Source organism: Xenopus laevis, chromosome 5L (assembly GCF_017654675.1).
Source record: "Xenopus laevis strain J_2021 chromosome 5L, Xenopus_laevis_v10.1, whole genome shotgun sequence".
Classification (NCBI taxonomy): domain Eukaryota; kingdom Metazoa; phylum Chordata; class Amphibia; order Anura; family Pipidae; genus Xenopus; species Xenopus laevis.
The window spans coordinates 32,650,112-32,662,726 of NC_054379.1; the positions used below are offsets into that span (position 1 = coordinate 32,650,112).

Consider the following 12,615-nt stretch of genomic DNA (forward strand, 5'->3'; position numbering starts at 1 on the left):
ATCGCTTCATAGAGCAACAGATTTTTATAAAGTTTATAAACTGCAAGCTGGATAGAGAAAAGCAATTAATTAAAAAAACTTTATAGAAATAAAAAATAAAGATTGTGAAGAATAGGTCATTTTGTATGATGCTAAAATTGAACAGAAAGGTAGACTTCCCCTAAACCTTTGATTAATTCTGCTGTAAGCATGGCTACCTATAAACATCGTATAATAAGCTAGCCTGTTATTATAGGAAATTATCTAAAGATGGGAACAATAGAGGGATGGGTTAAACATGTACTGAAAAAGCAACGTTTCAAATATTAACAAAATCCTTTCTTTGCTTTTACAGGGACACAATCTCAAAAGCAACAATGTTGTGGCCATTAAAATGATGAACCCTTCTGAGGTAATATATCTTTTTCCTTAAATTATGAGAAAACTCATCATTTTGCCTTTACTTATAAGAAAGAGCACTGTATTTACTAGTGTTTCTATTTACCTAGGATACGCAGAAGGAAATCAAGAAGGAGATTAAGATCCATAAAAAAGTTTCAGAACATGAAAACATTGCCTCATTCTATGGAGCCTATCAGCAACCTGGCTCCATAATGATGCCTGTAATGGTAAGACTATGGCTTTTGTATAGATACATAGGAGCAGTTTGCAAAGGTTGAGGTGAATTTTCTACTGAAAAAAAATTAGAATTTTGAGCTATTTTTTGTGTAGTTCGACTAGGGAATGGTCCAAATTCGATTTGACCATATTTGAATATCATGTACTGTCTCTTTAAAAATTGAACCTCGACCATTCACCATCTAAAACCTGCCAAATTGCTATTTTAGCATATGGGTGACCTCCTTTGACCTATGTGGAGTCAAATGGTGGAAAAATCAAAGTTTATTTTTTGGAAAACTTCGATTTGAATTAGATTAAATGCGTTATTCCTTCAAATCAACCTTGACAAATATGCCCCATACTGTTGGTTACTCTTACCCATATATTGTTCAGCTTAAACTGTTGGCTGGATGAGGGAATATGTAGTACATCTGTTCTACCTTGTTTTCTACTAAACTCAATACTTTGAGGAGCATACAGGGACATGCTATTAATATTTGTTTTTTTTCTTGCAGATTGAAATGGAATTTTGTGGAGGTGGGACACTCTTCCATCTGATCCACAGCCCTTTTAGTCAAGGTCTTCCCGAACCTTGCATTGCTTATATATGTCGGGAAGTCCTAAAGGTATGTCAGGCTCAACTTATTCAAGCATGTTCTAAGTATTTGATTATAATTTGTGTTAGAGAACATTGACAAATTGCTGTTTAATTCTTGTTTTTTGCTTTTTCTTTCTTACAGGGTCTGTCACACCTCCAGAAAAAGAAGATAATGCACCGAGACATCAAGTCCCTTAATATTGCCGTAACCGAAGATGCCGGTATACGTTTAAGTAAGAAAAATTGATTTAATATATGATAATTATAGAATACATATAATAATCCACTACAGATAGGTTTGCCATCTGGCAGTTTTTTTAAACACATTGCTTAAAATTATTCTTGATACCAATGATATTAATAGATAACAAGCATTCCAATGGCATACCAACTATGGTGTCAATTCTGGCTCCAAAGGGTGTTTATATATTTATAGAATTTTAGTTTTGTATACAGCAATACCTTTCCTGAGACAGCTGTATAGGATACCATTGTCAAAACTGTTATTACAAAACTTTAACAAAAACTATGACACCCTTTGATCATGTCAAGCCATGGCCAGGCCAAATTCTAGCTAGGTAGCATTTCAAATGTACATACATATACGAAACTTTTAATTTCTATTATATATATATATATATATATATATATATATATATATATATACAGCTCTTGCAAAACAACAGCTCAATGACAACACCTAAAGGCATATTTATCAAGGGTCGAATTTCGAATTGAAAAAACTTTGAAATTCGAATTCAAAAAGACTAACTGAAATTAAGTCGTTTTTTTACCATTTAACTTTTTAATTCAAATTTGTTCATTTTCAGTTGATTTTGGGCTTGCACGAAAAGTAAAAAGATTCCGGCCTTGTAAAGAACTACTGGGAACGCCGCACTACATAGCACCTGAAGTGTGGACATGCAGCTCATATGATTACAAGGTAAGAAAATCCCTTCAGCAAGTATTTTTGAATGCGGTCCAACTGTCATTTTTCTGTATCCACTACACCTTTCTGATTAAATAACATTAGTGTTTTGACCACCACTGTCCCCATAGGCCTAAGAATATACACAATATATACATACATATACACAATATATAAATAGCAGTTGAAGCTAAAAAGAGATATTTCTATGGTTCTTACATTAAACAAGCACTAAATAGCAATTTCTTCTTGAAACTATTGATTTTTACATCAATACATGAAAGTGTCAGCAATGCTGATTATCTGTTGTCTTTTCCCCTCAATCATACTCAAGAATAAACAGAGGCGTGATTAAAAACCTATAATAATATGTAACTGAAAAGTACAATAATTGAAATAATTGCCTTTCTTTTCATTTTCAGTGTGACATATGGGCTTTGGGCATTACTGCCATTGAGATGGCAGAAGCAAGATGTCGTGAGTATTTCTCAGTATTTTTTTTGTGTTAGACTTGTTTGGGGCTTTCACCAAACACATATAGATATTAATTGTATTTGTAATGTGTTGAATGAAAGAAGTAATGTTGCACATAAGCATAGCTCTCCCCAACTCTGAGGGAAGTAAGAATCCAACATGAAGTTTAGGAACAAATGAATGTTATTATCAACTATGATTAATAATGAAATAAAGATACAATAGTTTGCTAGCTCTGTAGCATTTAGTTGGAACCCTTGGAATTTATTCCTTAACAATGAATAAAGGGACCTGGGATGAAAATTACTAGTGTATGATTCATCAGATTGTAGATTGCTGGGCAGGCGGTAAATATTTTCTAAACAATGACCTAGACTTTTTTGGAACATCTGGAATCTGACATGTATTTCTTTATACCCATTAGCACTGCTCCATTTACAACGAGAAGCAGTTGGAGAAGAAATAGTTTTTGGCGATCCTCCAACTCTAAGTCGACCATACAGATGGTAAGCTAACCACATCCCATTTGACTTTAGTCATAATCTGAAGGGGTGATCCTTACCCCATTGCCACCATGGGGAGGCTCTGCCCTGATTTCCCCCATTCACCTTTTTAGCACCAGAGGGGGTTCAGGAGGGTTCTCTTCCCTAGTACAGAGAGTGCACTAGAAGAGCCTAATTTCCAGTTTGAAAACCGACATTCTGCTCTTAAAGTTATCAGGAGCATCTTACATTATCTCTAAATCAACACCCTTTTATTTTTTTCCAGGTCTGCAGAGTTTAACTCATTTATTGAGGCCTGTTTAACCAAGGATCCCAAAGACAGACCAACGGCTAAGTTTCTGCTCCAAAACCATCCTTTCGTAGCAAATATACAGGATGAAATACAAGTAATAGCAGAATTGAAATACTTAGTCGGAATCCTGAATGAAGCTAGACATTGGCAAGGTAAGGGACTTGTACATTTTTTACATGTTCGGGCATTTTATTTGTAGAGGTAGTAAAGGACATGAATAGATTATGGTTTTGTTAGTATAGAAATAAGAATTATTATTAATTCAGGCATAATCAAACATAGATAAATACATCCCTACATTTTATTTTATTTGCAGAAGACAAAGCTAGAATACAATCAGTTGAGAAAATATCTCAGATGCCAGATAAGAATGCAAGAGCCAATGATGTAGATCTAGCCTCAAAACCAGCAGAGGAGATTCCTAGTGCTGCTATAGAAGAAGTGCCCAGTGACGTTGTTGTGTCACTGGACACAAAAATAGTAGAAACAGCGGAGAATGCTGAAGATGAAGATCTAGCCTCAAAAACAGCAGAAGAGATCCCTAATGCTGCTAAAGAAGAAGTGCGAAGTGACATTGTTATGTCACTGGACACAAAAATAGAAGAAACAGCACAGAATGCTGAAGATGAAGATCTAGCCTCAAAACCAGCAGAGGACATTCCTAATGCTTCTGCAGAAGAAGTGCACAGTGACGTTGTGTCACTTGACACAATAATAGAAGAAACAGCACTGAATGCTGAAGATGAAGTTTTAGCCTTAAAAACAGCAGAAGAGAGTCCTAATGCTGCTGTAGAAGAAATGCACAGTGATGACGTTGTGTCGCTGGACACAAAAAGAGAAAAAACAGCAGAGAATGCTGAAGAAACTGCTTCAGAGGTTCAGGTGGATGAACCAGCCAGTGAAGTTGTGAAGAAAATTTCACCACAAGATGTCGGCTCAACCGACATTGAGGGGAAACAGGACACCACTACATTCACCATTAACATAGGTGAATCTGAAAAGGATGTTGAAGCCTCAACTATACCTAAGGAGGACCCACTTCAGTCCAGTGAAGAAGCCCCAGAACTGTCTGTTGCTCAGGAGTTGTCTCCACAAGAGGAGGTCGGCTCAACCGACACAGATGAGGAACAGACCACCGTATGCCATATTAACATGGCTGATTCTGATGAGGCTTTACATGCCCCACTTCAATCCAGGGAAGGAGCCCCAGTATTAGAAGAAAATACTGGATATGAGATCACAGAAAATGCTAGTGACTATATAGGCTTAGTAATGTTATTCTTAATATTGTTACTGGCACTTTATTATTTTGCAAGGAGGTGAGGCTTTTATAGAAGCACACCTTTTTAGCTTTTAATGCATTTAATATTTTTTTATATTTTCATATATTTTTTCCTTTATTGGGATATAAGTAAAAGAGGAGGAAGGAGGCACATTTAATTCAGAAGATGGAACACTGCATCTTCATTTCTTTTAAATGTTTTTCTACATTGGGATATAAGTAAAAGAGGAGGAAGGAGGCACATTTAATTCAGAAGATGGAACACTGCATCTTCATTTCTTGTAAATGTTTTTCTACATTGGGATATAAGGAAAAGAGGAGGAAGGAGGCACATTTAATTCAGAAGATGGAACACTGCATCTTCATTTCTTGTAAATGTTTTTCTACATTGGGATATAAGCAAAAGAGGAGGAAGGAGGCACATTTAATTCAGAAGATGGAAAACTGCATCTTCATTTCTTGTAAATGTTTTTCTACATTGGGATATAAGCAAAAGAGGAGGAAGGAGGCACATTTCATTCAGAAGATGGAATACTGCATCTTCATTTCTTGTAAATGTTTTTCTACATTGGGATATAAGGAAAAGAGGAGGAAGGAGTCACATTTTATTCAGAAGATGGAATACTGCATCTTCATTTCTTTTAAATGTTTCTCTACATTGGGATATAAGCAAAAGTGGAGGAAGGAGGCACATTTCATTCAGAAGATGGAATGCTGCATCTTCATTTCTTGTAAATGATTCTCTACATTGGGATATAAGCAAAAGAAGAGGAAGGAGGCACATTTCATTCAGAAGATGGAACACTGCATCTTCATTTCTTGCAAATGTTTTTCTACATTGGGATATAAGTAAAAGAGGAGGAAGGAGGCATATTTCATTCAGAAGATGGAATACTGCATCTTCATTTCTTTTAAATGTTTCTCTACATTGGGATATAAGTAAAAGAGGAGGAAGGAGGCACATTTCATTCAGAAGATGGGACACTGCATCTTCATTTCTTGCAAATGTTTTTCTACATTGGGATATAAGTAAAAGAGGAGGAAGGAGGCATATTTCATTCAGAAGATGGAAAACTGCATCTTCATTTCTTGCAAATGTTTTTCTACATTGGGATATAAGCAAAAGAGGAGGAAGGAGGCACATTTCATTCAGAAGATGGGACACTGCATCTTCATTTCTTGCAAATGTTTTTCTACATTGGGATATAAGTAAAAGAGGAGGAAGGAGGCACATTTCATTCAGAAGATGGAAAACTGCATCTTCATTTCTTGTAAATGATTCTCTACATTGGGATATAAGTAAAAGAGGAGGAAGGAGGCACTTTTCATTCAGAAGATGGAACACTGCATCTTCATTTTTTGTAAAATGTTTATCTAAATTTGGATATAAGCAAAAGAGGAGGAAGGAGGCACATTAAATTCAGATGAAGGAAGACTGCACCTTTCTTTTTTCCCCTGGATATTTGGTTTAACATCAGTAGAAACATGAAAGGATAGAAATGGCAGGCACATATATCATTTAGCCTCCTTGCTCTTTATTTCATGCCAAAAATTGATCCAGGGACTAGTCCGATTGTCATCTTGGAGTCAGGAAGGAATTTTCCCCCCTCTGAGGCAAATTGGAGAGGCTTCAGATGAGGTTTTTGCCTTCCTCTGGATCAACTGGCAGTTAGGCAGGTTATAAAGACTTAAAATATCGTGTCTTTTTAAACCTAACTTAGCATATTACTATGTTACTGAGTTTGACTTGTGTAGTCAAGTTGTATTTTTTGTCGACAAAGGCAGGGATCACCTCCCAAAAAGTTGAATTCACTACACAAGTCAAACTGTGTTGATATTAAGCCAAATATCAAGGGAACAGCAGAAGAAGACAGAGGCCATACATATGGACAGCCCAATCCTGGAAGAGGACAGTCCACAGGGCAATGGAGTGAACATAGAAGGGGAGGAATGAGCATGGAACATTAGGAATGAGCAAACGTGGAAGAGGACAAACCTCTGTTATATATAGACATAAAGGTTGAACTAGGTGGACATGTGTCTTTTTTCAACTTATTATGTTACTATGTTTGTAAAATGTAGTTTGTATAATATGTAAATAAACATAACATTACAATTAATAATAATAGCGAATGCAGTCTATTTTTTATATTTCATATGTTGTTTAAAGAGGAGGGGTAGATTTATGCACAAATAATCAATGATTTATTACTAAAGGTGAGTGCAGCTCCAACTATTCCAAAGTCTACCAAGTGATCCCAACAGGCTTTAGTAAAAAGAGCAACCCAAATCTCTTAAAAGGACAGTGTAATCCCTTGTTCAACATGAATTCAAAATGTTCATCTAAAGAAAATAATTGGCACAAAAGAACAGTGACACCTTTGAGACTCCTCAGAGTTGACACATTTCCTCTATTTAAAGGTTTTATTCTAACCAACCATTGTATGTCCTGATGTTAGTTCTGTGAAGTGTTTCATTTATGTTTTCAGTTTCTACTGGTTTTAAAAATACATTGCAAATTTGTAAATGTAATAAAATATTTTTATATAACGTTGCTGATTTACAAATGATCATTTGGAAAGACTCATTCTAATTGAAACATCCGTATTCATGGAAGGTAATGAGAGCATTTACAAAAGCAAGGGTAAATAAGAGCAAGGGGGTTGTAAGACAAGAACAAAATTTATGCTGAAAGATGGAAGACAGAAGAGTAAACTAAAGAAGCACTCGGTGAGTTGCCTCAGGGCAGGAGCGGCCCTTGAAGGGGCAGAAGAAGATGACAATTGAAAAATTAATTTAAAAAAATGAAATGCTAAGAGCAGGGGCATTAATAGACACAGACTACAACTTAAAATTAAATTAGCAACCTACAGTATGTATCATACTTAAATGGATTCTGGCATGATATTTATGGTGTCATTTTAATTTCTAAATTACACAGTTAACACTGCAAATAAATCAGTCTACCATTTACAATTGAATTCTTAACACAACAAGTGTATTTTTTTAGTTGTATTATTGGTGTGTAGGTGCATCTCAGGTTATTTTGCCTGGTCATGTTCTTTCAGAAAGAGTCAGCACTTTAGGATGGAACTGCTTTCAGGCAGGCTGTTGTTACTCCTACTCAATGTGACTGACACTAAATGTGTCTCAGTGGGACCTGGATTTTACTATTGAGTGTTGTTTTTATATCTACCTGGGAGCTGTTATGTGGTTACCTTCGCATTGCACTCCAACTTGCAGTACAGCAGTATAGAGTTACTGAAGTTTAACAGAGTCACATGACTGGGGGCAGCTGGGAAACTGGCAATATCTCTATCCCCGTGTCAGATTTTGAAATTAAATATTAAAAAATCCATTTGCTCTTTTGAAAAACATTGTAGTACAGAAGTCTGCTGGAGTAGCACTATTAACTGTATCATTTTGAAAAAAAAAACATGATAGTATCCCTTTAAAAACAAAGAAATATTTTGGGCTATACTACACATACAAGGGCACACATAATTATTGTCATTGGCCTATGTGGAGCTACATACCTCCCAAATGTCCCATTTTTAGAGGGACAGTCCCTCTTTTGACAGCTCAACCTGCAGTCACTCATTTGTACTGCAAAGTCCAGTTTTTCTCTGTACTGAACAGCCAGAAAAAGAAACAAAGTTTCTAACTTAATTGGCTTTTGGCAGAGAGCCCAGAGCAGCCATAGCTGCTTCTAAGATACTTTTGTAACAATTTCTAGATAAGCAAATAAGTAATTGTAACAATATAAGATAACAGGTCCCTTGGGAAAAGTTAGACTCACAGCTTAAAGGGCAATTCACCTTCATTAGCAAAACTGTAATAACTGAAACCACAGAAATATGTTAAAACTTTCATAACCTGCCATATTTTGTAAAATGAATACTTAATAATTAGGGCGTGTGGCCACAAAAATGCCATACTACGTGCGCCAACTTTTTTGTCACTCTTTTTATTTCCAAAATGTTGGGGGGTAGGAAAACTACATGGAGTGGATATCAGTTCGGAAAGAAAAAAGTATGCATTTTCTCATATACTAAATGGCTGAATAACTAACCTTTGGTATTTTTTTCACAAATAAATGTTGTGTCCCTTAAAATTTATAGGATTTATTTATTTATTTTTCTTCTTAGGCTGCTGGGGGGAAAGGGAGGAGGGGTTGATATCATTCCAACTTGCAGTACAGAAGTAAAGTGTGACTGAAGTTTATCAGAGCACAAGTCAAATGACTGGGGGCAGCTGGGAAACTGACAATATGTCTAGCCCCATATCAGATTTAAAATTAAATATAAAAAAACTGTTTGATCTTTTGATAAATGGATATGAGTGCAGATACATTTGCACTTTCCCATAACAGTATCCCTTTTTAAGTTAAATATCAAGTTTTTATGCCCACACTTTTGCAGGCTTGGGAGTATTTTCTTAAGAATGTGCTTTTGCGCACTGATAAATATGCTGCATACTGTACAAGTATCATCACGTCTCATTATATTGATATGCAGAAAATAGAAATGGGAGAAGTAACAATTAACATGTCATTATTTTAAACTGCTTCCACTTTACAGAGAATGTGACAAGTGAGAGTAGTAGTGAAGGACTTTCATATAATTAGATCCGCCAGGTTTGTCTGTTTTTAAGTCAAATTAAATGGATTATCAGCAGCATTTATACAGTAAGACATCTACGCACTCTTACCGGATTTGATGAGAGTGGGTGCGTAGGTCAAAAGATTAATACATCAGAACAAATGGACCCGCACTCCAAGAGATTTTGTGAAAAAAGTGTAGTTTTCACAGATGCATATCCGACGTTTTGGTCCCTATTGGGACCTTTTTCAAGGATCCTTGAAAAAGGTCCCAATAGGGAACGAAACGTCGGATATGCATCTGTGAATAAAAACAAGACACTTTTTTCACAAAATCTCTTTTAGTGCGGGTCCATTTGTTCTGATATATATATATATATATATATATATATATATATATATATATAAACCCTTTTAAGAAAGGCCTCAGATGAGGCTGAAACGTTAGGCAGTAAGTTCTGCAATAAAAACATTATTATTTATATAAATAAGACCTGTGAGTGCGGATCTTCTTGTGTGTGTGTGTATATATATATATATATATAGACATATAACTAGATAGGTGCACTCAGATAGCCATGGTGATGCCTAGGTGCTGGAATAAAAATTCATATCTATAAAGCAAAAAAACTTCCGCACACATAGGTCTTGATAAGTGAAAAAAAGCTGGTAGATTTATTTAGACGTTTCGGTTTACAAACTCAAGCCGTCATCAGCCCCTTCCAGCATCTCACTCACAACTCCCTTCTTGACCCCCTGCAATATGGCTTCTGCCCAACACACTCAACTGAAACTGCACTCATCATAGTAACCAATGATCTTCTATGAAAGTCTAAAGTTCGCTATTCCATACTAATCCTTCTAGATCTATCTGCAGCCTTTAACACAGTTGGCCACACACTGCTCCTAGACATTCTGACCGTTCCTTTAAAGTTGCCTTCTTTAACTCTACTTCTACTACGTTTCCTCTCTCTATCAGAGTTCCTCAAGGCTCTGTTCTAGGCGCTCTGCTGTTCTCGCTCTATACAATTTCGCTAGAAAAACGTATTCAGTTGTTTGGACTTTAGTACCACCTTTATGCTGATGACACCCAACTCTACTTGTCTACTCCTGATCTTTCTAATTCTGTCCTTTCCCAAGTTACAGACTGTCTCTCTGCTGTCTCCTCCTGGATGTCAAAGCGCCACCTGAAACTGAACCTTTCAAAACCAGAACTCATTATATTTCCTCCAAGATCTTTCCCTGTCCCTCAAATATCACTCACAGTAAACAACACCACATTTCATTCCACCACACAGGCACGCTGCCTAGGAGTTATCCTAGACTTGCATCTGTCTTTTTCACCACATATTCAAACACTTGCAAAATCTTGTCATATTCAACTGCGCAACATTGCCTTAACATGACCATATCTCCGTTCAGACAGGTGCGCTCCGCCAATGAGGCGGCAGCGCCAGATAAGTTTCCAGGGGCGGCAAAAAGCCGCTCCTGTCACTTTAAAGAGCCGAATTTCCGGTTTTGAAACCGGAAATTCGGCTTTACTAGTGCGAGAGAGCGCAGTTGCGCTCTCCGCACTAGTGTTTCTGCGAGGGGAGGGTGCGGCATTTAAGGAGCTGCCTCAGGCGGCGTCTTCATTAGAATCGGCACTGCGTTCAGAATCAACTAAAACACTGATTCAGTCATTCATCATCTCCCACCTTGATTACTGCAACCTACTCCTCGCAGGTATTCCAACAAGTCACCTTTCACAACTCCAATTTGTTCTAAATGCGGCTGTTGGACTCATTCATCTATCTCACCGCTCAACATCAGCTGCTCCCATATGCATGTCCCTTCACTGGCTCCCAATCTCCTCTAGAATCAAATTCAGATTACTTACACTCACATTCAAGGCCCTTAATAATGAATCCCCTCCCTATATTTAATCTCTGATCGCTCACTCCTTCACGCAACCTTTGCTCTGCTTCTGACCTTCACCTCTCTTCTCCTCTCATCACTTCTGCCCATTCTCGTCTACAAGATTTCTCTCAGGCTTCTGCTTTTCTCTGGAACTCTCTGCCTCGAGTTGTCAGACTTTCTCCTTCTTTCCAATCTTTCAAGCGCTCCTTAAAGACCCACCTGTTTAAAGAAGGTTATTTAATTTACCCTAATTAATCAATCATTGCTGTATCAAAAATTACAAAATTGTTTCTAATATCCTAATGTCTCAATTGTACCCTAACCTTTACTTTGTAAACTCTAATTTGTAGGGCCCTCTAATCCTATTTTACTCTGTAACCCTTTTTTGTTATCCTCCATTTATTCCCTGTTTGTTATAACTAAGGTAAAGCACTGCATATCTTGTCAGCGCTATATATATAAATGATGATGATCTTAGTGAATTTGTGGAGTTGCGTCCATTCGCCAGCGCGCAAATTCGCCAGGCGTAAGAGTGCAAAGTAATGCTAGAGTCCATCTTCTTCACTAGTGAAGTGATGCCTGCGTCTGTTAGTAAATTGGCGAAGTTCCAAAATGACATCACGCTGGCGAATTTTCACCAGCATTAGTCACTTCGTCCTTTAGTAAATTTGCCCCTCAGTAATGTAAATGATGTAGAGTGAACCTGGCCTACTGTGTAAAGTTTAATCTATGACCAGTTGTAGGGATGTATCCTGATTGTCTGAGGAAGTTATGGGTTTCCTCTAATACTCTAATCTATATAATGGTGGGGGGTTTCATAGTTCTTCCTCTGGCCTCCACCTTAAGGCAGTGGCCTGGGCAGACAGAAGACTCCATACAGAAGAAGCCAAAACTTTATGGTAAGTGAAGTTGGTTGCAGGGGGACTAGCTGTTGTTATAGCATTGTCCTGCTAAGGAGGGGGATTGTGGTTTAGTAATCTCCAGGCAACACCAAGCAGTGGGCTGTGGGGGCCTATGTGAAAAGGCACCTAGAGAACGGTATCTAGAAGAAATAAGTCCAAGGCAAATAGAATTTCTGAGGTTTTGGTTGGAAACATGTTACTACTTACCTGAGCAGCTTCTTAAAGGAACAGTAACACCATAAAATGAAAGTGCTTTAACGTAATTAAAATATGCATTGTTGATCTGCACTGGTAAAACTGGTGTAAAGCGTTGCCTGTCTCTTCCTTTCAATTCTCTGCACTGCTTGTCCTGACTGTATGGAAATGTGAAGCAGAGTAGCAGTAGTCTCTTACAGCCTAGACTTCAGTACAGTAATTATTCCAAAGCGCTGACCCAAATGGGGTAGATTTTACCAGAATGTGGGTGGTGGATCAGTGTCATTACTGGACAGAGACTGACCATACCTTGCATATTCTGTGATTAACAGACCCATGAAG

At 37.2% G+C, this 12,615-nt stretch overlaps 1 protein-coding gene across 1 annotated transcript; it reads left to right on the forward strand.

The window, feature by feature from the left end:
* Window positions 1–1,020: 1,020 nt before the first annotated feature.
* On the forward strand, window positions 1,021–5,691 carry LOC121393625 (biorientation of chromosomes in cell division protein 1-like 1). The gene is made up of 2 exons (XM_041562647.1): window positions 1,021–1,431; window positions 2,029–5,691. Exon 2 carries the CDS (start codon window positions 3,753–3,755, stop codon window positions 4,716–4,718), a length of 966 nt encoding a protein of 321 aa, XP_041418581.1. The 5' UTR covers window positions 1,021–1,431; window positions 2,029–3,752; the 3' UTR covers window positions 4,719–5,691.
* The last annotated feature ends 6,924 nt before the right edge of the window (window positions 5,692–12,615 follow it).